This window comes from Giraffa tippelskirchi, chromosome 11 (assembly GCF_054371585.1).
Source record: "Giraffa tippelskirchi isolate mGirTip1 chromosome 11, T2T-mGirTip1v1.2.pri, whole genome shotgun sequence".
Classification (NCBI taxonomy): domain Eukaryota; kingdom Metazoa; phylum Chordata; class Mammalia; order Artiodactyla; family Giraffidae; genus Giraffa; species Giraffa tippelskirchi.
This window is the reverse complement of record NC_137285.1, coordinates 123,687,629-123,710,581: the sequence shown is the minus strand read 5'-3', so window position 1 is coordinate 123,710,581 and position 22,953 is coordinate 123,687,629. Positions and strand designations below refer to the sequence as shown.

Here is a 22,953-nt window from a genome sequence, read left to right as displayed (position 1 = left end):
AACTAGATCTGATAGAGTGCCTGATGAACTATGGATGGAGGTTCGTGACATTGTACAGAAGATGGGGATCAAGACCATCCCCATGGAAGAGAAATGCAAAAAAAGCAGAATGGCTGTCTGAGGAGGCCTTACAAATAGCTGGGAAAAGAAGAGAAGCGAAAAGGAAAGATATTCCCATTTGAATGCAGAGTTCCAAAGAATAGCAAGGAGAGATAAGAAAGCCTTCCTCAGCGATCAGTGCAAAGAAATAGAGGAAAACAATACAATGGGAAAGACTAGAGATCTCTTCAAGAAAATTAGAGATACCAAGGGAACATTTCATGCAAAGATGGGCTCGATAAAGGACAGAAATGGTATGGACCTAACAGAAGCAGAAGATATTAAGAAGAGGTGGCAAGAATACACAGAAGAACTGTACAAAAAAGATCTTCACGACCCAGATAATCACGATGGTGTGATCACTCACCTAGAGTCAGACATTCTGGAATGTGAAATCAAGTGGGCCTTAGAAAGCATCACTACGAACAAAGCTAGTGGAGGTGATGGAATTCCAGTTGAGCTATTTCAAATCCTGAAAGATGATGCTGTGAAAGTGCTGCACTCAATAGGCCAGCAAATTTGGAAAACTCAGCAGTGGCCACAGGACTGGAAAAGGTCAGTTTTCATTCTAATCCCAAAGAAAGGCAATACCAAAGAATGCTCAAACTGCCACACAATTGCACTCATCTCACACGCTAGTAAAGTAATGCTCAAAATTCTCCAAGCCAGGCTTCAGCAATACGTGAACCATGAACTTCCAGATGTTCAAGCTGGATTTAGAAAAGGCAGAGGAACCAGAGATCAAATTGCCAACATCCACTGGATCATCAAAAAAGCAAGAGTTCCAGAAAAACATCTATTTCTGCTTAATTGACTATGCCAAAGCCTTTGACTTTGTGGATCACAAGAAACTGGAAAATTCTCAAAGAGATGGGAATACCAGACCACCTGACCTGCCTCCTGAGAAATCTGTATGCAGGTCAGGAAGCAACAGTTAGAACTGGACATGGAACAACAGACTGGTTCCAAACAGGAAAAGGAGTCCGTCAAGGCTGTATATTGTCACCTTGCTTATTTAACTTATATGCAGAGTACATCATGAGAAACGCTGGGCTGGAAGAAGCACAAGCTGGAATCAAGATTGCCGGGAGAAATATCAATAACCTCAGATATTCAGATGACACCACCCTTATGGCAGAAAGTGAAAAGGAAATAAAAAGCCTCTTGATGAAAGTGAGAGAGGAGAGTGAAAAAGTTGGCTTAAAGCTCAACATTCAGAAAACTAAGATCATGGCATCTGGTCCCCTCACTTCATGGGGAATGGATGAGGAAACAGTGTCAGACTTTATTTTGGGGGGCTCCAAAATCACTGCTGATGGTGATTGCAGCCATGAAATTAAAAGACGCTTACTCCTTGGAAGGAAAGTTATGGCCAACCTAGATAGCATATTAAAAAGCAGAGACATTACTTTGCCAACAAAAGTCCATCTAGTCAAGGCTATGGTTTTTCCAGTGGTCATGTATGGATGTGAGAGTTGGACTGTGAAGAAAGCTGAGCACCAAAGAATTGATGCTTTTGAACTGTGGTGTTGGAGAAGACTCTTGAGAGTCCCTTGGACTGCAAGGAGATCCAACCAGTCCATCCTAAAGGAGATCAGTCCTGGATGTTCATTGGAAGGACTGATGTTGAAGCTGAAACTCCAATACTTGGGCCACCTCATGTGAAGAGTTGACTCACTGGAAAAGACCCTAATGCTGGGAAGGATTGGGGGCAGGAGGAGAAGGGGACGACAGAGGATGAGATGGCTGGATGGCATCACCGACTCAATGGACATGAGTTTGGGTAAACTCCGGGAGTTGGTGATGGACAGAGGCCTGGCATGCTGCAATTCATGGGGTCGCAAAGAGTCGGACACAACTGAGCAGACACAACTGAGTGACTAAACTGAACTAAACTGAAGGGTGGGAGGGTGTGGGTAAAGGGAATAGGGCAAGCAAAAGCAGGGAGTGTGGAATGTGTATCCAGAGTAGTCAGAGAGGCAGCTGGAGAGGTGGGTGGGGCTGGCTTGCTGGGGCTACAGGGAGGAAGATGGGTTTGGGGGAAGCTTGTGAATTAGAGTGAAGAGGACATGAGTCAGATGGGAGTGGGGGCCCAGGGAGGATGCAGTGGTAATGTTCAGGTGAGGGTGGAGGGCTCCCTCATGGTTCCCGTGCCTGTCTTCTCCCCAGAGTTCAGCCGACGTTGGTGTGTGCTTAGTGACGGGGTCCTGAGCTACTATGAGAACGAGCGGGCAGTGACCCCCAACGGGGAGATTCGGGCCAGCGAGATTGTGTGTCTGGCAGTGCCCACTCCTGACACCCATGGGTGAGCACCCCCGGGCAGAATCACAGACTGTTATTGATGTAAGGTCCAACCCTCCACTGGGGAGATTGGGAAACAGGCCCAGAGACGGGTGGACTCTCCCTGGGGTCACACAGCAAGCTGGTGCTGTGCAAGGGCTAAACCAGGTCTCCTGAGGCCCTAACCTCTTATGGGACCAGGGAAGGGTAGTCTCAGGGGCAATGGGTGGAGGTGGGCCAGTGCTTGGCAGAGTGGGCCTGAATCCTGGCCTGTGTATCAACAGTTTTGAGCACACCTTTGAAGTGTACACAGAAGGAGAGCGGCTATACCTGTTTGGGCTGGAGAGCGCAGAGCTGGCTCGTGAGTGGGTCAAGTGCATTGCCAAGGTGGGCCTGGGTTAGCAGGCTGATGTGGGGGGAGTCTGTCGGGGTGCTGGGTAGGACCTCGGCTTTCCCGCTTTATGGATCAGGGCTGGATGGAAGACAGAAGACACAGGACGCAGGGCCAGATGTAATTTGCAGCCCTTCTGGGCGTTGGGGGCGGGGGAGTCAGGAGACCTAGCTCAATTCTGTGGAAGCAGGACTGTGGGCCTTGCAATCCCTAGGTACTCAATATATGTTTAATAATGAAAGAGCCATCCTAGGATGGACAGTGCTGGCTCTAGGGGAGTGAGCGCCTTGTCCTGGAAGGAGGCAGGGAGGCTGCAGAGGAGAGCTCTCTCCTGGGGACTAGAATCAGATACCATCTAGGGTCTCTGAGTTGTGAGCGTCTGTGACTCTCTTCTCTTGTTCATTGGTCAGTCATCTGGGGGCCTCCTGAGGGTCAGTTCTCGGAGCCCTGGGGACCTGGATGAACCAGTCATGATCCTCAGTGGCTCCCAGGCTAGTAGAGGAGACAGATGGGGTCCAAACAGCAGAAACTGTAGTTGGTACTACAACAGAGGGCAAGAATGCCTTGGTGCCCCAAAGAAAGGACATCCCTAATGGTGTCTGGGAAGGCATTCCAGAGGAGGGCATATCTAATGGTATGAAATGGGACATGATACCCACATTAGTTCACTGCACTGTGTGAAAAATGGGTACATGCCCACAAGCCAAACACCTGGGGTATCCCAGGTGGGCAGTGCTGTTGGCTGATGCAGTCTCCCTGGCCGTCTCCCCTGTCCCTGGCCTCCCCACCAGGCATTCGTGCCTCCCCTGGCTGAGGATCTGCTGGCTCGGGACTTTGAGAGGCTTGGACGCCTTCCCTACAAAGCTGGCCTGAGCCTACAGCGGGCCCAGGAGGGCTGGTTTGCCCTCACCGGCTCCGAGCTCTACGCTGTCTTCCCAGAGGGGCCCTGTGAGGAGCCGCTGCAACTTCGGAAATTACAGGAGCTTTGTGCGTACGCCTGGACCTGGGCCCCAATCTCCAGGGCACCCTATCCTGGGCTCCCAGGCCCCAGCCCCTCTCCTTAAGTCTGAACTCTACCCTAACCCGGCCAGAAGGAGCAGCCTGCCTGCTCATGTCTTCGCCTGTCCTTGGGGTGCATCTCAGCCACCCCATGAATTGGTGGGTGGACCCAGAGCGCTTCGGGAGGGAGCAGATTAGGGACCATGAACGAGGCCTGGACCTCAGCTCAACTGGCTTCTCCACAGCCGTCCAGGGGGACAGTGAGAACCAGGTGCTGGTGCTGGTGGAGCGACGGAGGTGAGCCTTGGCTTCCCGGAGGGGCTCTGAGAAGCCTGGGCAGTCTGACAGGCCTGGGCGGGGTGGGACAGGTGGTAGGTCCCCCAAGTGACTGACTTCCCGGCCCAGGACGCTGTACATCCAGGGGGAGCGGCGGCTGGACTTCATGGGCTGGCTAGGGGCCATCCAGAAAGCAGCGGCCAGCTCGGGGGACACGTTGTCAGAGCAGCAGCTGGGAGATTCGGATATCCCTGTGATTGTGTACCGCTGTGTGGACTACATCACGCAGTGCGGTGAGCTCCGCCTCCATGGCACAGGCCCCGCCCCTCCCCACCCAGCCCCTCCCAGAGAGACTTTCACCTCCTGCCGAAGAGGCCGAGCCTCGCCTTCCTGGGATCTCCCTGAAAGCCTCGAGCCCCTCATGTTTGGCCACGCCCCGGCTCGGCCACGCCCCCAGCTCAGCCCCACCCTTCTCCAGGCCTGACCTCAGAGGGCATCTATCGCAAGTGTGGGCAGACGTCAAAGACACTACGGCTGCTGGAGAGCCTACGGTTGGACGCTCGCTCTGTGCGCCTCAAGGAGGGCGAGCAGCACGTGGACGACGTCTCCTCCGCACTCAAGCGCTTCCTGCGAGATCTGCCCGATGGGCTCTTCACTCGAGTCCAGCGCCTAGCCTGGCTGGAGGCCTCAGGTGGGCCCTGCAGTCCGTGCCCAGTCTGAGACCCAAGCCAGTGCTGCTGACTTGAACACTCTTATCGCAGTTTTCCCTGCCCTCCCCATCATGCACTTGGGGCTAAGCATGCCCCAGCGGTGGACTCTAGTGCCCCTTCCTCCTTGCCTCTCATTCCCATTGTCACTCTATGCAGAGCTGGGGTCCCTTGGAGTTGGAGAATTCTTTCTTTCTGTTACATGGCTGGCCTTATTTGACTTAGAGGCGGGTAGAGAGTGGTATCACCTAGGATGAGAGGCAGAGTAGCCAGAGGGGTGGGACAGGGAATGTGGTTACTGGGGGGGGATTCCTGACCTGATCCATCTCCCGCCACCCAGAGATTGAGGATGAGGAGGAGAAGGTGTCCAGGTATCGAGAGCTTCTGGCACGTCTGCCCCCAGTCAACCGGGCCACAGTGAAGGCTCTTATCAGCCACTTGTACTGGTGAGGAGCAGCACTCCTGGGGGGCTGGGGTGAAAAAGACTCTTCTACTCCCAACCTGGCTGACTCTTCTCCCCTGGGAACCAGGTGGGTCTGGGAACCAAGTGTTGCCTTATGATATGCCCTGGTCTTGGACACTTTGGCTGCCAGCTTGCTTCCTTCAGGGTGGGAGAGTAGAGGAGGTTTCAGCCAGCAGCCACATATCTCAGTTTCCCAGTCTTGCTGGGACCCAAGACTTGGTCAGAAAGACTGTCCCCTCGTCCTCTTAACTAGTGGTCCTCTCTTACTGGGACCTACCCTGGCTTCACTCCAGGAGCCATTCATGGACCTGGCAGGAATTAGGAAGGTGAGGTAGGGAAGTCCTGAGTTAGACCCCTCATTCAAGGCTTCCGTCCTCCTGTGTCCAGTGTCCAGTGCTTCTCAGACACGAACCAGATGAACACACACAACCTGGCTATTGTGTTTGGGCCCACGCTCTTCCAGACAGATGGGCAGGACTACAAGGCTGGCCGTGTGGTGGAAGACCTCATCAACCACTATGTGGTGGTGTTTAGCGTGCGTTCCCCAGCCGGTGGGCAGCGGCGGGCAGCATTCAGCCTCACAGGCGGCAGTGACCGTCTGTCCCTGTCCCTTCCCCCTTCGCAGGTGGATGAAGAGGAGCTGAGGAAGCAGCGGGAGGAGGTCACTGCCATCGTGAAGATGCGTGTGGCTGGCACTGCTAGCGGGACCCAGGTGAAGGACAGGGCCTGGGGTGGGGGGCTCAGGCCAGGCACCTGCACCCACTCCCCAGGCCTCCCGCTGAGCCCTGTCTCCCTGCAGCACGCCGGTGACTTCATCTGTACCGTGTACCTAGAGGAGAAGAAGGCAGAGGCGGAGCAACATGTCAAGGTGAGGACCAGGGACCAAGAGGCCAGGGAGGTAGGGGTAGGAGAGTCAGGCTGCACCAGGCGCAGGCTCCGATGACCAGGGAGCATGGCTTCCACCCCCAGGGGAGCCCTGGTTTGGGACCTGTATCTGGCCATTGCCAGGGCCTCTTTCCCTTCTCCTCACCTATCAGGACCACTCAGAGACAGCCTCCTGCATCCCAGTACTCCAGAGGACCCTGAGAGGGGTGGGCTTGGTCCCTGGATCACACAGCAAGGTTGTGACAGAGTGGGGGCTGGGGATTGGATAGGCTGATCTCCTCTTCCTCCTCTTGGGTCCTCGCAGATCCCAGCATCCATGACTGCAGAGGAGCTTACCTTGGAGATCCTGGATCGCAGGAATGTGGGCATCAGGGAGAAGGACTATTGGACCTGCTTCGAGGTCAATGAGAGGGAGGAGGCAGGTGCGTGACCACCAGGACTGGTGCAAGAAATGGGGCAGCCCCAGTCTGTCGTCCTCTATCCCACAGTTTGGTGATACTGGTGGCAAGGGGGGTTTTAGGTGATGGATGTTGCTGTCAAGTTGTGACCTCAGTGATGGTGGTGAAAGTGTGCTGGTGGGGGTTCAGGTGGCAGCTGTAACATGGCTAATGGGAGGGATGGTGAAGGAGTAGATCGTGTCAGCTGTGGCACTTTCTCAAATGTTAATGAGATTGGTGTTGCTTGCAAGGGTGGAGATGCTGAATTTGATAATGGGATTGTGAGTGACAACATGGGTGGTGAAGCAGGTATTGGGTGGTGATAAGCATGCTGGAGAAACGGGGTGCGGTGCTGGTGATGGTGTCGTTAAGGGGCCACGGTGGTGAAGGGGGGTGATTAAAAAGGCATTTTAGGGTGAAGGATGGTCTCATTGGCAGTGGAGGTTGAGGGCGTATCTGTTCATTTGTTTTACTGTTGTTTGTTGAGTGCCAGGCACTCAGCAGGAGAGTCGGGCACATAGTCCCTTCCCTCACAGGGGTTACTCTAGTATGAAGTAGAGATACTGATCCTGTGATCACACCCATAAACACACAACTACAGCTGTGTTAACTTCTATGAAAGAAAGGGCCATAATGCCACCAGAACTTATAACAAGGTCTCTGGCTTTGGAGTCCCTGGACTAGGAGGTTAAGGAAGAGTAGAGGTTACTTGGCGAAGAAGAGAGGGATGTACTTACAGGCAGTGGGGACAGCATGGACAAAGGCCCTGTGGTGGCCAGGGACACTATCCTTTCAAGGAACTTGAGATAAGGGCAATGAGGTGTGTGGCACGAGGTGGGGCTGAAGATGGAGGCAGAGGCCTCCATCATGGCCTGACAACAACACAAGGCCATTGAAGCGTTAGTGGTTGGGAGCTGGAAAAGATTCCTCCTTACTGCTGGGTAGAGGGACACGGGGAGAGGGGATGAGAGCCCATGGCAGGGACTGCTTCAGAGGCCACAACATTGGTCCAGGAAGATGGTATCATGCGCCAGGGTGGCTGCAAGGAGCTGGAAGGAAGCAGAGAGATTCGACACATTGCAGACTGAGAGGGAGGAGAGTTTATTTCCGGCTTGAGTAGCCTGGTGGGCAGTGCTCTTTGCTCTGATGAGGACACACAGGAAAGATCACCAGCTTGGTTTTGAACATGGTAGGTTGGAGCAGGTTTGGTCCTGCCCAGATGTGTCGGGGGTGGTCAGGGGAGCAATGTGGCACTAGGAGGCAGAGGCAGTGGACAGTACCGTTCGCCACATAGGTGATGTGTGTCCATGGGCCAGCCCTCAATGCTGTCCAGCCTTGTGGCCCCAGTGACCGAGTGTCCTCTCCCCAGAGCGCCCCCTGCACTTTGCGGAGAAGGTGCTTCCCATCCTGCACGGGCTGGGCACAGACAGCTACCTGGTGGTGAAGAAGCACCAGTCCATGGAGGCCATGCTGCTGTACCTGGGTAGGTGGTGTCCCTGGGTGGGCGGTGCCTGCGGGGCCGGGATGCCTGGTCGGGGGGTCCCTCCATCTAGACCTAGAGCAGGATATGGTGAAGCCAGGCAGGAGAGGCTCGGGCAGCGAGCACCAGTGGGGCAGGCCTCTTCAGAGGCTGGGGCAGGACAGGGCAGTTTCCTTCATTGGGAGACCCTGCCCCGGGTGTCTGTGTCCACGGGTGGGCGCAGCCCATGCCCACTCCACTCCTCCCCCAGCCAGCCATGTGGGTGAGACCAAGCACGGCATGATGAAGTTCCGAGAGGACCGCAGCCTCCTGGGCCTGGGCCTGCCCACAGGCGGCTTCCACGATCGCTACTTCATCCTCAACAGCAGCTGCCTTCGGCTCTACAAGGAGGTCCGGGTACGTGATCCTGCCGGGTCCTGCCCTGCAGTGGGCACCTGCATCCACGCGTGCTTGGTCACCCAGGCTTCAGTGTCCCCCTGGGCCTGATGGCGGGAGCATCCCCATCGTGGGGTCTTGATACGGCACAGCACTGGTTGTGGGGAGCTGTGGACTCTCAGAGACCCTCCCGCTGTGGCTCTGGCTTTGCCCTGGGGCCCTCCCAGGCCCTGGTACCTGAATGCCGTTACATCAGGCATGTGCTGTCCGCCCGTGCCTGGTCATGTCACCCACAAGAACATGCTGTGTGGTGATAGCCACAAGCTGTGGCCCGTGCATGCCTTGTTGCTTCATAGGCTATACCCACTCCCGGCCCACTCTGTGCCCACACTGTCCACACGTCAGGTGTCCTCCCCGACCAGACACCATCTCCACCCCAGCGCCTCCCCCGCATCTTTTGCACATACGAGCCACATCCTGCCACGCACCACTACACACACTGTCCTAGCCCTGGGCCTGGGCCTCCTTCGTCCGTAACCCTGATCCTCTATCAAACAGAGCCAGAGGCCATGGAGCGGGGCCCCTGAGACCGTGAGTAGCTCTGGGTCAACTGCCAGCTGCCTTACACCGCCTGGGGGCCAAGTGAGCCTGGTGGGAGCACAGGGTCACAGACAGAGCTCCTGGCCATCTCCAGGCATGGTTTCTTGGCCTCTACCCGGGGGCTGTGGCCTAGGCTCCTGCCCTTCTCATCACCAGCTCTGTCCCAGAGTCCTTCGCCAGGGTCCCCCATCAGTGTAATGCTCTCAAATTCTCCAAAGAACTCAGCTGTGGAGCCAGTTAGTGGAGGCCCATAGGAACCACCCTCTTTCCAACCCTGGAGAGAGTTCCAGTGCTATTAGAACATAATTGTTACTTTCCTTATCCTAAAACAGGAGAGCAGGACTACAGAAGCTTGTGATGTATTCCCCACTGGTAGTAGCTGGTTGCCAGCCTTTGTTTACACACCCTGAGAGAGGGAATCTCAACCTCTCCTCCCTGGGGGCTGCCCTATCCTAGAATGATACTCCTGTCTGGGAGAAAGCCCTTGCTCAGGTTCAGCTGAGACCTGCCTCCCACAATACCCCTGTGGATCCCAGCTGTGCCTTGGGTACCACAGAGTCCAGGTGCTCTGCGGAGACAGTCAGCAGAAACATGTTTCTAAGCCCAGGGGTCCAGCCTGAGCTCCTACCAGTGTCTCCTGCCCTTCCTGCGCCTTGTGTCTCCTAAGGACATCTGAAGAGGGCTGGCTGTGTGGAGGGAGCAGAGCAGATAGAGCAGGACCCTCATCTCCCTCTCTTTGCACACTATCTCTATTAATGCAGCCTGGGCCCCTGCTGACCCTTGTCTTCTCTCCTTTGCCTCCTCTTCTCTCCTTTGCCTCCGTCTGTCATCATCATCACATCCTTACTTCTGGGTCTTACCCCTCTAGTCAGTCCCCCTTGGTTCTGGGATGCCTTTTTCCTGGCACCTGGAAGAGCATCAGCATCTGCTGATCCCTTGACATAGAGGAGAGAAGGCAGGAGAGCTAGAAAGAGGAAGCAGATCTAATGTTTATGGAACCAGGCTTTGTATCCAGCCTTTCCTGTACTGGGACATGTAATCTCCCTCCTGTCCTGTGGGGAGGGGTATTGTCCCCACTTGGCAGGGAGAAAGCAGGCTTCAGGTGTTTTGTCCAAGGCAATCTCTAGGCGGTAGACTGAGTTTCAAATCCAGATTTGTAAGCCTCAGAGCTCTAGCTTTTTACTCCCTTAAGTATAGGGGGACAGACCTCGGCAGCGAGGGCTGGTCAGTGTGGGCCTTGGCGGTGCTCTCCCGGGGCAGCCAGCACCAGTCTCACAGGAGCCAGTGAGTTGTTTGTAATCCTGGTATTTGCTAGTGTATGGGGCAACAGGAAAGAAGACTTGAATTTGGAACAACCCCTGGCAGTTCAGGATAGGTGAAGACCCAAGCCTCATCCCGGGGTCTCCCATTGTTAAAGACCCTGAGGCACCTGGAAAGGCACATTCTAGAAAGATCTAGGTTCTAGCAGAGGTCTTTGAACTTCGTTCCCTGTCAGTGACCTTATACCTCGGAAATGCTGGATAGATAAGCTGCTTGATCAGAAGATTACATTGACTGATGCACCGCTTGCCCTTCAAAGCCCCCTCAACCTCCCTGTCTTGGCCACGCTCATGTCATACACCTGCCACATATACACCATGTGCACCAGCATCTGAGGCTTGAGGGCTGCTTTTTCTGATTCTCACAGAGCCACAGCCTGGCTTGAACACCTGCATTCTCAGTTTTCTCCTTGCCCTGCTGCGCCCACTCTTGGTTCACTTTACTCCTTGCTTTTAGTTCTCTTCCCCTCACACCCACAGCCTGACTTCTTGAAGCCCGCTGCCTGCTTTTCATTCCCCAGCCTGTTTCCTTCTGTACCTGCAGCCCAGTTTCCCCCACATCCTTTATCCTATCATGCCCAGAGCCGGATGTTTTCCATGCCTACAGCCTAAGTTCTTTTAGGACCTCTGTCTCAGTCTTTCCATTCCCACTGCCTAGTTTCTTCCAGCCTCAGTCTGATTTCTTCTAGTGCTCTCAGCCTTGTGTCTTTCCTGCTTGCACATAGGCATCTTCTTTTCTGTTCTTCCCACACCTTATTCCTCTTATCTCCACAGGCTGGTTTCCTTTCCCTCCACCAAGTTCAGTTTCCTCCCTGCCTGTAGCCCAGCTTCTTCCTGGCCCTCTTGGGCACCATTATCCTGCTACGTGCAGGAGATATAGGGCTCCCCCACCAGAGGCTTCGTCATTAGAGGGACTGAGGGTGAAAGCAGGGTGAAGGTTCCTAATAAGCCCCTCCTAAACCACACCCATGTGACCATGCCAAAGTCTCCACTATTCCTAGTCAGCTCATCCTATTGTGACCTCACAAGGCAGTCTACTAATTCCCAAAACTCTCCCTCTCCCTGCCCATCTCCTAGGTCCCTCTTTTTGTTCCTGCTGAGGAGCCGTGCCTGAGGGTGGCTGGGAGCAATGGTGGGGAACAGAGTAGAGGTGGCTCAATTTTTGACCCCCCAGTTTCGGTTGTAAGTGAGTCCCCCCTCCCCTGCCATCCACCCTGGTGTCCCTGCTGGTACCAGGGTTGCCTGGTGGGGACAGGGCTTCGAGCAAGTGGCTCCCAGAGCAGGAGGGAGGCTCATCAGCTTGACCTCTAACTAACTGCTTCCCTGGAGGTCATTGCTCCCGTCCCCCTGCCTCAGAGCCAGCCTGCTGCTTCCAAGCCCAGACCCATATGCAGAGGTGGGGACCAGAGGTGGGCATGTCAGTGATCTGGTGCCCCTCCCCAGTACATTGGTCTGCTGCTTCCTGACCTAGACCATTGGGAAGTTCTTCCTGTGGTTCTGCTTCAGCTTGAGTCATTAGACTTCACTTTGTGAAATCAAAGAATCAGTAACTGCTCACCCCATAAGCCTTCTGTTCACACAGTCAACCCTGGAGCCTCCGCAGGGCAGGGACGGGTGAGGAATAAATGACCTGAGACAGACGGACACAAGCAGCCAGCTGAGGTGCTAAGCTCGCACAAGCTCATTTAGTTCAGTGCCAGAGGGCGATGTGCAGCGTGTAGATGTGTCCCTCTGCAGATGAACTGAATCAGCTGATGCGGCGAGTCAGTTCTCATCTGCAGGGCAGCAGGGAGGGACTGGGAGTCACTGCTGTGGACATCCAGCTGCCCCGGGGACTGAGGGTTGACTGTCTGATGCTGCTGCAGGGAGAGAGGCCTGGGGGCTCTGTTGGGCTGGATTGTGATCAGGGAGGGCTTTGTCAGGAAAACCTCCCAGAGGAGGGCCCCTGTGCTGGGATACGGAGGGGCTGGGAGAAGGGGGAGGGAGGCACCCAGTTGGGAGACCTGCCCCAGTGCCCACCCCGACTGGCTGAAGTGCCTGCTCCCTCTGCCCTCCCCCACCCAGAGTCACCGGCCTGAGAAGGAGTGGCCTGTCAGGAGTCTCAAAGTCTATCTGGGGGTGAAGAAGAAACTCCGGCCGCCCACCTGGTGAGCTGGGGCAGTGGGTCTGTGGGGCTCAGAACTGACGGGGGAGACATGGCTGAGGGCTGTGAACTTGACAGGAGTTGGTTCAGTAGTTCTGAAGGTGTGGTCTCCTAGACCAGCAGCATCAGCATCACCTGGAAACGTGTTAGAAACCCAAATTCTCAGGTACTGCCCCAGCCGTGCTAAATTACGGATTCTGGGGGTGGGGGCAGCAGTCTGGGCTGTCACAAGCCATCTTGGGAACTCTCCTGCTTGCTCATGTCTAAGAACCTGGATGGAGATCCAGTTAGTCACTGAGTAACTCTGGGACCTCTGTGTGCCTCACTTCCTACGTCTGTAGAATGGGAAGAATAACGGCATGCCTGTTCCAAAAGGTGGTTGTGTTTCTTCTTCTTTTTTAAATTGAAATATAGTTGAGATGGTTGTATGTTTTAAAAGTTGAGAAGCGAGGCACAGCCACTACCATTGTTATTAATTGCAGTCACTCGACTTGGGTTTCTGGCATTCTCCTCTTAGCCCCTGGCTGTGCCTGCTTGTCTCTGGGGGATGGAGCTCAGGGGTAGGGAGTCAAGGCCCTGGGAGGCTGGCATGGTGGGCTGTGAGAGGAGGAGACAGAGGCTGGGAAGTGCTGTGCCTGCCGAAAGCCCTGAACTCTGCCCCCAGCCCTGGTCCAGGCTGCTGGGCTGTGAGGCCTCTCCGGGTTGTCAAATGACCCCACCTGCTCCTTCTCTGCAGCTGGGGCTTCACGGTGATACACGAGACGGAGAAACACGAGAAGCAGCAGTGGTGAGTGAGGGCCCCAGGCCGAGGAGAGGTGGTAGCACGTCCCCCTGGACTGGGTCCCCTCACTGTCCACGTCTGGGCCCTGCCCCTGAGACCCTGGGCAGGGGAGCAGGGTAGGGTGTCTCTGCCTAGCTGGGCCGGCCCTGATGGTGTCCAGATCTGTGCCCCACCCTGCAGGTACCTGTGCTGTGAGACACAGATGGAGCTCCGGGAGTGGTTTGCCACCTTCCTCTTCGTGCAGGTACCAAGCATGGGATGCAGGGCATGGGGTGGGGTCCCAGAAGGCCTCCGTTACAGAGCTTGTGTATGTATATGCTTCTTCAGTATTCAGGCCACCAGTTGCTTCAGGATTTTGAATTGCTTTTAAGGCATTTGTGTGTTCGTTCTCTTATAAACCCTTCCTGGCACCTACTGGGTCCAGCCTGGAGCCAGGCATGCTAGAGACAAAGGGTGCAGGCCCCTGCCCTCGGGCACTCACTCCCCACGTGGAAAGGAAAACAGACCCAGAAGGGGCCTGTTAGAGCCGAGCACTTGGGTGACAGAGGGAAGCCAGGGATGCTACCTCGTGGAGGTATCACGAGGGTATCATGGGAGAGGGTATCATGGAAGTGGAATCTTTGAGGATCAGGGAGTGGTCCCCAAGCAAAGGTAGGGGCAGTGGGGATTCTAGGCCAAGGAAACAGTTTGCTCACAGGCATGGCAGGACTGTCCGAGAGGGCATAAAGCAAGAAGCCTAGGAGTGCTAGACATTGGTACTGAAAAGGGAGCTGGGAGTAAAATCTCAGTCTTGAGGCCACGCCAAGGAAGCTGAACTTGTCAGTCGGCAGTTCTAAGGGAGACTTTTTAAGCAAGAGTGGTGTGCAGGGTTGCATCTGAGAGGGTTCATTCTGAGTGCGGCTTGTAGGGAAGGATGGACTGAGGGCTGAGCCTGGAGGTGAGGGGGCCGGTGAGGTGGCTGCTGCAGTGGGTTAGGTGGGAGCAGGCTGGAGAGGAGTTGAAGTCAGAACAGGGCTAGGGGGATGGGCTGGACTTAAAACAGGTGTGTTTTTGTTTTTGTTTTGGCCTCACTGCGTGTGGGATCTTAATTCCCTGACCAGGGATCAAACCCTACATTGGGAGCTCAGAGTCCACTGGACCACCAGGGAATTCCCCAAACAGGTTTTTTACATGAGAACTCAGAATCGTTTGGGGAAAAGGGAGATAAGACTGTACCAGGACCTCAGGTTGAGCTCTCGTAGCCCAGAGCTTCCTGGTAGTCAACATCTAAAGGGGATCAGAGTGGATTCTGTGGTTTTTTGGGTTTCTGGTGAAAGGAAGCAGACTTGTTCCTGTAGAACTGTGTTCTTGGTGCTACATTCTTGGAGCGGTTTGTTTGTGGACCTGGAAATGAGAGTTGTTGAGTAACATAATTGGCTGGGCTTTGCCGGGGATACAGTCATGTTCTCCTAACAGCTGCTTCTCATATCGGCTGGGATCAAAGCTGAGGGTTTCACCTCAGATCATAGCCCAGGCATTTCTGGGAAGGGTGGGGGGATCCAGAGCTGAGTGGCTGGGCCCAGCGGAAGCCGAGCCCAGGCCCAGCGCCCCTCCTCTCCCCTGCCGCCCAGCACGACGGCCTGGTGTGGCCCTCGGAGCCCTCACGCGTGTCCCGGGCGGCGCCTGAGGTCCGGCTGGGCAGCATTTCGCTGATCCCCCTGAGAGGCAGTGAGAACGAGATGCGCCGGAGTGTGGCCGCCTTTTCTGCGGACCCCCTTTCTGTGAGTGGCTCTCCATCCCTGTGTGCAGGTGTCTGGGGACCTGGCTGGTGCCCATCTTCCCCCTGACTTACCTTTGTTCCTCCTCTCTGAGAGTGCCCTCCAGCCCTGTCCCTCCATCCTCAGTGGGAGCCCTGGCAGGCCCCTTGGGTTCACCTGGTTCACAGGAGCCCCCTCTATTGCTGGCCCCCGGCCCCCTACTCCCTGTGAGTCTTCACAAACATGCTCATGGAATCTGGGGTTCTCTGCCTTCCCACAGCTTCTCCGAAACGTCTGAGCCCTGGTGGGACTCTGCCACGCCGCCGCTGCCGTGAAGCCTTCCTGGGCAGACGCCCTCATGCCCTGCGTGCCTGGCGTGAGCCAGCAGGGGGCGCCTGAGGAAGCCACATCCTCACACCCCTCATCCTGACTGCAGCCTGGGGTTCCCTGGCCAGGACATGGGGGGGCCAGGCAGCAGGGTCTGCCTGAGGAGGAATCCCTTACCTGCTCTGTCCAGGTGTTCAGCCCTCCTGGCCTGCTCCCCTGCAGGGCCACCCACCCTGAGGTTGGAGGGGTTAGAAAGATGGGCATCTGTCAGGAACCCTGGCAGGCTGCCATCCTTTCAGAGGCTCAAGGCCCCAAGGCCCCCGCTGGAAGGGAGCCCACCCTTTGGCCACAAACTTCAGAGCAGCCGAAAGCGGATGCTCTGAATGAATACTCAGCTGGGGTGGGGATGGAGCTCTGGGTAAATGTGTACAGGGCCAAGAACTGGACTCAGGGGGCTTCAGCCCCTCATCTGGCCTGGGTTTACTGGGAGGGCCCAGGCTGCCCGGTGCCCCTTCCCCACTTTGGGGACCTTTTGATAATATAAATATATCTGTATATTTTATCCCCTGGTGCTGAGGTCTGTAATTGGTTGGGGGTTTCCGGTGTCTCAGGGTAAGAGGGGCCAAGAAGTCAGGAAGTCCAGAGGTGAATGCCTTGTGCCCTGAACCTGGGGACACGGCCCTGCTCTCTCCAGACACTCTCCGCCTGCCCCAGGCAGAGCCCCAGCCGGGCTCCAGGCCATCCTCATTGTACTTCTGTGCAGCCAAGGTGGGAATTGCAGGTCCTGACTCTGGCCAGGACAGACCCCAGCTGGACTCTCCCTGCTGCAGTCTGATTCCAAGTCAGGGGCTGGGTGTGCGGCATATGAGTGACTCAGGGTAGCTTGTCATCAGCCCCTCTAGAGACACAAGGTCACAGAAGCACCAGAGCTGTATTAGGAAGAAGGGCCTTAGGTTACCCTGGGCTTCTGTGCACACCCCTCCAGAGGTGCCCTGCCTTGGACCAGGAAGCTGCCCTCACTGGGCACTGCCTGGCCATCTCCTCCAAGAAGACAAGGCCCTGGCAAGTGGGGGGCAGGGACAAATATGGGACTCCCTGGGAAGGTGCCAGACATCACATTCCTGCCTCTGCCTAAAGCCTCATTACCAGCCTCTCTCTGGGGACCAGCGGGCAGACACGCTGACCTCCCAGCCTAAGCCACTGGGGCTGGGCAAAGTGGGTGGGGGTGGGTCGATCACATGACTTCTGACTAATCCGATTCAGTGGGGAGGCCTGGGTGTGGATGTGGGTCTTGGGGACTTGGACTCCAGGCTTCTTTTTCCTGTCTCTTCGGAAGGGAAAGTGGATGCCAGACTGGAATAGGTTCTCTGGCAACTTTTGTCCTGCCCTAGGTGGGCTGCTCCAGACCAAGCTGGCCATCCTACCTACAGCTAAGATAAGACCCTTGTCCAAGTGCTTGGGGGCTGGAATTCTTCCCTGGATCTGACCTTGGACTGACCAGCTAGCCCTGTGGCCCAGAGAAAGGGTGGATGAGACTGGAGGCACTCCCCTGCTAGGCTGCCAAGTGTCATTTACCCAACTCAGAGATGGATAGGCTGCAGTGACTGCACTGGGCCACCAGGGGGAAGCCATGGACAACTCAACACAGCTGGTCTCAGAACAGGTTCTGGAAGGCCCCCTTGTGGCCGTTCTCTTTTGGAGTGTCCGGTGGGACCTGGCCCTGCCTTTGACCGTAGGGCTGGTGATATTCTGGAAGGCAGCACAATGGAGGAAGTGCTTTGGACTCCCAGGCTTTTGGAGTCCGAAGGAGGGAGGCAGGGCCTTTGTGCGTCAATGCCTATGTAGGTGCTATCTCCTGGCAGAGGAAGAAAGGCCCAGAGAAAGGAAGCAACTTGTGCAAGGTCACACAGCTCTCCTGAATCGGGGTTGCGATTCATTTCTACTGCCCTGCTTTGGGAGGTTCTCCTTCCTCCACTCACTTCTGATTCTGACTCTGCTGTGTTCTCTCATAAGTGGCCCCATTTGTCTCCTGGGGAAGGGGATCTGAACTTTGTAGAGTTAATGATAGCTTAAACTGCTTTTCCTGGGGATCAGGGATGACATCCCAATAGGAGCCTTCGGGGCCTCAACTTAATGAAACATGGCAAAGACGACAGTGTTGGGTGGATTAGGACAGGAGGCTCTTCTGGTCTTTGTCACAAAGATTTCTAGAAATGGGGCCTCTTGGGACCTTGGATGGTTTGTTCACATATTACTTGAAGTTGGATTGAGGGGGATGAATATAAGGAGCCTGGAGCCAGACCTGCCAGGGTGTGGGGAGCAGCACTTGGAGGAAGCTTCCTGGAGGAGGAGGTGCCCCTGAGTTGGCACTGAAGACTGGAAGCCTTGCCAGGTACACATGGCAAGGAACGGGTGCAGATTGGGATGGGGGAGGGGGACAGGCCTTCAGGGTCAACCCAAGTCTGGGCCTAATTGCAGGAAACCATGGAGAGCCCTGGGAGAGAAGGCTGTGGCATATCAGAGCTCAGGGGTGAAGGCATTGTGGATGGTGAGGAGGCTGAGCTGGGAGAGGGAGGGAATGGCTGGGAGTGGGGGCTGGGAGGTGGGGTGGGGTGTCTGTCTCTCTTCTGCCTCCTTCCTGCTCAACCTGCCCACCCTGCGAAGTGTTCAGCAGCCATCCAGCTGTCAAGGGCCTCCAGGCCTCAGGAAACCCCTGGGCTCCGCAAGGAATCAATGGGGTGGGGGAGGGGAAGGTGGGCTCTGCCTCCTCCTTGTTTGCCCCTGAGCCCAGGGATTAGAAGGGGGGCCTGAAGCTGAGGCCTTCTTTCATGGCCCCATGCTCTTGTGGCTCCCAAGCCCCCTGCCCACAACTGGTGGTTTTGAAAAGCACGGGTGTAGGACTTCCCTGGTAGTCCAGTGGCTAAGACCTCTCACTCTCAATACAGGGGACCCGGGTTTGATCCCTGATCAGGGAACTAGATCCCACGTGCCACAACTAAGACCTGGCAGAGCCAGATTAAAAAAAGCATGGGTGTGGATGCCAACTGGGCAGATGCCAACACTCTCATCTACACACTAGTTTTGGCTGAGTTCCCAAGGTCTTGGGTCCTCAGTGTTCTCTTCTGTACTTTGGAGATATTAATAGCACCCACTAAGGGGAAGACTAAATGAACTAATAAGTGTGAAGTCCCTAGCACTGTCCCTCAATAATCCTCTCCCAGATATATCAGGAGAGACATCATGGCACCCAGAGTCCCTTTCCAGGACCAGTATGTTTTCATTCCACAAGCTTTTCTTGAACACTGTGTATGCAGGGCTTCACAGAACACCAAAAAGCTGGAGCAGGTGAACAGGGGGGGTGGGGGAAGGAAGAGCTCTACTGGTTGGGGGAAACTGATCAAGAAAGACTCCGAGGAGGAGGTGAGCTTGAAAGGACAAGTGCTGTTTCTGCAGGTGGAGTTGAGAGGGAGATATTTCTGGGAGAGGGATTGGCGTGAGCCACAGGCAAGGTGATGTGGCCCTGCAGTGAGCCATCTGTTTTGACTGGGGCCTAGTGCACCACGGGCACTCTGGGGCCTGTCCGCCCCGGCCTCTGGTGTTGGGGTCTTCCCCAACCAGCTTCCCTTCAATCTGTGATCTAAGTGACCCAGTCTTTGATCTGAGGAGAGTCTATATCTCATGCTCATAAGTATACCTGGCACAAACCTCCCAACCTCTTCTCCAGTATGACACCTCCTTCAGGAAGCTGTTCTGGATTGCTCCTCCGTCATATTGCACTGTGCACACTTAGGGTGTGTGTATGTGTGTGTGTGCACATGCGCGCGCACCCAGACTGCTTGAATCCAGCTAGAGATTGGCCAGGGAAAAGCTGTTAGGGACAGGGTTTCCCAGTCAGTCCGAGCTGGTTCAACCCTAGGATGTTCCCCTCTCCCACGCCTCTTTCAGCCTGTGGAAATTTCCTCATTTTCTCTGCCCTGGTTATAGCTCCTACTGCTGTATTTATCACCCTGGAGACACAGTGGCACGGGCACACACAGCACACACACACACGGTGCCTGCACACCTCCTCCTGAACTTCCAGACACACAGGCACGCGCACACACACACTCTGCACATGTATGAACACCCCCGCACACAAAGCTCTCTAGGAAAATCGCCCCCCTCCCTCCTGCCCTTCCTCCACCTCCACTCTGTCCTCCCACCACCACCCACTTCAAAACACTGAGACCAAAGAGATGGGCTGGATGGTGCCTCCCACCACTTGCCAACTTGGAAGGCACTTCCCCCTTCGTGACTACAGTGTGTTCTTCCCCACCACCCCACCCTTCCTCTACGTCTCCCGGCTCTCCCTACCTTCCCCCATCTCTGCCATTCCTTTGTATGTCTTCCTCCACTCAGTCACTCAGAGTCCCTCTCCTTCTCTGACCCTCTGAGGTGGAAGGTGTTCTTCCTCCCTGCCCTCCGTCCTGAGTGGCTTGTGGCACTGATGGAGACAGAGGGCCAGGCCCTCAGGCCCCAGGGCCTAAGCTGCCTCAGCTCTTGTCACTTCCAGTTCCTCCTCCTGGGTGAAGGGAGGATTGTGTGCCTAGCACCATGGAGACCAGCGTCATGGCAACACAGCCCAGGTGGGTGCAGCCTTCCTCCTCCAGGGTCCTGCGGAGACCCCAGGAGGAGCTGCCAAGAGGCCCCAAGGAGGTGGGCCTTGTACTGGTGCCCAGTGCTGGCTGCCGAGCCCGCCTCCAGCTCACACCACCCCCAGATCACCAGCATCCTGACCAATTCGACTTGTGCTGCAGCTTCCAGTGCCACAAGCCACTAATCCCAGTGAAGTAAAGTCTTTTTGCAAATATGAACTCCAGAGCTGGGGATCCTGTGGGTTCATTTATAGACTAAGGGCCAGAGAGGGCAGGGGCTTGCCCAAGGGTATACAGCTCATCCAGCCAAGCTCCTGTCTCAGATCTCAGTTCTCTCTGGCCTCCCACCTTCCACTCAGGTCAACTGTTACTGGGGCAAAGGGGTCATTTTCAGCCACCTAGTAGGTCTCTAGCCAGTCCTTAGCATCGGCAGTAATAATGATGTAAATAATGATGCTGATAAGTCTTTATGAAGCATCCACCACCTCCTGGGCTAAGGGTTTGCGTGTGTCATTTTATGTAATCCTTGTAACGAACCATATGGAAAAGATACCTCTTGTTCTCATTTTATTGGTGAAGAAACTGAGGGATAGACTTAGCAGTGTCAGGTGACTGGTGAGTGGTAGGGCTGGGACAGGAACACAGGTCCTCTCCAGCCGGTGCGGATGAGCCAAGGCTTCATGCCTTGTGCCCTCCCCAGAAGGCACTCTTTTCTAAATCAGTGACAAGCTGTGTTTTCAGTTCTGTCTTTCCTTCTGGAAAGAGCTCCTGGGGGAAGATCTAGGGTTTAGTCTAGGTCTCGCCTTAGGGTCTCCACAAGTCAGGAGGCTTCTTTTCTCAGATGATGGGGAGGGAACAGTGCCTTCCTCTCATGCCATAGAGAAAACCTCTCTTGCAGTCCAGCAATGCATAAACTAGCTTGCAGTCTCCAGGTCCTAAACCCAGCTTGGAACCTCAGGATGCAGGAAGGAGACCCTGCCTCCTGAGCCCAGACTCAACTTCTCTCCCGACCTTGATGGAGTCACGTTGCAGCTGCTTCCCTCTTAGCTTATGTAATCATTCAAATATAGCAGCTGCCTTTATCCCACTGAGTCACACCCCCTCCTCCCCCCCCCACCCCGCTCAGGTGCAGGGAGTTAAGGGGAAAGAGGTAGATCAGGGCTGAGTGGGTGGCTCAGGGCCTGCTGGCAAGGACAATCCTAGTGTGCTGGGTTGGAGGGTGGTGGAGGTGAGGGAGCTGGGCCAGGGCCCCAACAGTTCCAGAGTTTGAAGCCACAGAGTCATTTCTGCTCTGACCTGTCTCTGCTGAAATGACGTGTTCCTGGGGATCCCTTCCCAGAGTTATAAGCTGTATCTGCAGACTTCCCTCCCAGCCCTCAGTCTGGCTGGAAGGGGGAGGAGGAGGGGAGGAGGAAGATTACAAGAGGAGGAGCTAGTCTGGTGGGGCAGTGACCAGGAGTCCTTGATCCTAGGCTCAGCCCTGTCCTTTACTCCCTGTGACCTGGACCTGTTTCTGCCCTCCCGCACCTGTTTCCCCATCTGTACAATGAGGGATTGGCTTCTGCTGGCTCTAGCATCTTGAGCTGCCTGATCCACATCCCAGGAGATGACCTCAATCTTAGGCAGAAGGCACCGCCAAGTGTCTGGTTCAACCCCATTCTAGGCTGACTTCCTGCTCTGCCTTTTCTCTGCCCACCCTAAATCTGCCCATTTCCCCTGGACCAGTTCCGCACTCCCGTCCCATCCATGGGGCATGTAGGTAGGAAAGTAGGATTCTGAGCTGAGGGGCTGCCTCTCCCTTCTCTCAACTTTCTGGCCCACCGCTTTAACCCCCTGCCCAGCAGAAATGGGGAGCTCACTGGCCCCCTCCTGAGGCCACCCCTTCCCCCATTGGTTACCTCTGGCTGCTCCTGGAACCTGAAGTAGGCCCACAATGCCTCAGCCCTCGTTCCTGCATCCCCAAAGCCACCTTCCTGAGATGTGGAAGAATCCATTCCAGAGGCAGTGGTGGCCTTTTGTTCCTTTCAGCAAAGGCCTTGTCAACCGTGATGTGGTGGGGTCTGTGCTTAATGTGACAATGCAGGGAACTATGCCAGGCCATTGCCAAGGACATGGTGCTCCTCTCACCATTGTCCTTGGAGCCACAGGTGGCAGCTTCTGACCGAGGAGGAGAAGCACTGTGAGATGTTTCTCTGTGAGGCCTCCCCCACCCCACCCCCCGATGGGCTCCCGTTGCCAAGACCCAGATGTGGACATCCTGGTTCCCAGCCAGAGGGAGTCACCCAGGGGTTTTCAGGCCAACCCTCCGTGAAATCCGTGTTCCACCAATTACCAGCCTTTCCCTGGAGTGAAGTGGTCTGTTTCACACTCCACAGCCTCAGTCTTCCCCGGCAGGGAAGGTGAATTCCCACAGAGCAGGTCAGTAAGCACCCCCTCCAAACACACACCACCTGTGTCCCCACATCCACCTGCAGCCTCTTTTTGAGGCTCCAGTGTGTCTGAATGTGTCCAGTGTGGACTGAGCTCTGAAGTGCCTCATCTCATTTTCACACTCTCTTTGTGTCTCCTTCCTACTTTCCTTCGTCAACATTTTTCAATAGTACCTGGTGAGGCCATTCAAAGGCAGGGGCCCGGTGCAAAGGTGAAAAGGACTGGCCTGTCCTTGAGGAAGATGAGATCCAGTGGGAGAAAGGAGGTGAACCCGAGCAGGGGAATGAGATGTTGGGACAGATAGCAAGTCAGGGGGGTGAGTCAGCCAGGCCTGCTCTGCCCAGAATCCAGTGATCCCTCCTGCCTACCTGGTCCACTGTGAGTGGGGGCAGGTGTGTTTTGAACTAGCCCAGAAAGGCTGGGCCAGGATTTTGGATGGGCAGAGAAAAGAAAGGTGAGAGAAAGGGAAGTCAACCTAGGAAGGGGAACAGACTGTACCAAATCAAGGAGGAAGAAAGGACCAGCGTGTCCTTAGGGACTAGACCCTTGTCCACTTGGAGCAGATGATGGAGGAGTCAGCCAGGGTCAATC

General features: G+C 55.5%; 2 protein-coding genes and 1 long non-coding RNA gene across 7 annotated transcripts in view; 2 read left to right on the top strand and 1 right to left on the bottom strand.

The window, feature by feature from the left end:
* Positions 1–15,860, top strand: part of ARAP1 (ArfGAP with RhoGAP domain, ankyrin repeat and PH domain 1) — a 64,003-nt gene extending 48,143 nt beyond the window's left edge. For 3 of the 4 annotated variants that reach the window (XM_081539473.1, XM_081539475.1, XM_081539474.1), the window contains 18 exons: positions 2,269–2,404; positions 2,664–2,766; positions 3,562–3,757; positions 4,015–4,066; positions 4,175–4,338; positions 4,524–4,736; positions 5,093–5,198; positions 5,603–5,750; positions 5,841–5,927; positions 6,015–6,083; positions 6,405–6,522; positions 7,907–8,020; positions 8,268–8,413; positions 12,376–12,458; positions 13,191–13,241; positions 13,416–13,479; positions 14,846–14,995; positions 15,252–15,860. In XM_081539473.1, the coding sequence (XP_081395599.1) occupies positions 2,269–2,404; positions 2,664–2,766; positions 3,562–3,757; positions 4,015–4,066; positions 4,175–4,338; positions 4,524–4,736; positions 5,093–5,198; positions 5,603–5,750; positions 5,841–5,927; positions 6,015–6,083; positions 6,405–6,522; positions 7,907–8,020; positions 8,268–8,413; positions 12,376–12,458; positions 13,191–13,241; positions 13,416–13,479; positions 14,846–14,995; positions 15,252–15,269 (2,018 nt within the window). In that variant the 3' untranslated portion in view covers positions 15,270–15,860. Of the gene's footprint in view, positions 1–2,268; positions 2,405–2,663; positions 2,767–3,561; positions 3,758–4,014; positions 4,067–4,174; positions 4,339–4,523; positions 4,737–5,092; positions 5,199–5,602; positions 5,751–5,840; positions 5,928–6,014; positions 6,084–6,404; positions 6,523–7,906; positions 8,021–8,267; positions 8,414–8,950; positions 8,984–12,375; positions 12,459–13,190; positions 13,242–13,415; positions 13,480–14,845; positions 14,996–15,251 lie in introns of all 4 variants that reach the window. The other variant, XM_081539472.1, reaches the window with a different exon arrangement.
* On the bottom strand, positions 11,970–19,842 carry LOC145525775 (uncharacterized). The gene is made up of 4 exons (XR_014068391.1): positions 19,652–19,842; positions 13,420–14,618; positions 12,456–12,589; positions 11,970–12,203 (listed from the first exon to the last, which is right to left on the bottom strand). It is a non-coding gene; the product is annotated as an uncharacterized LOC145525775 (long non-coding RNA).
* Positions 19,843–22,118: 2,276 nt separating this feature from the next.
* Positions 22,119–22,953, top strand: part of PDE2A (phosphodiesterase 2A) — a 98,220-nt gene continuing 97,385 nt past the window's right edge. Inside the window, exon 1 of one of the 2 annotated variants that reach the window (XM_081539485.1) lies at positions 22,119–22,350. The gene's annotated coding sequence lies outside the window, so the exon portion shown is untranslated. Of the gene's footprint in view, positions 22,355–22,953 lie in introns of both variants that reach the window. The other variant, XM_081539488.1, reaches the window with a different exon arrangement.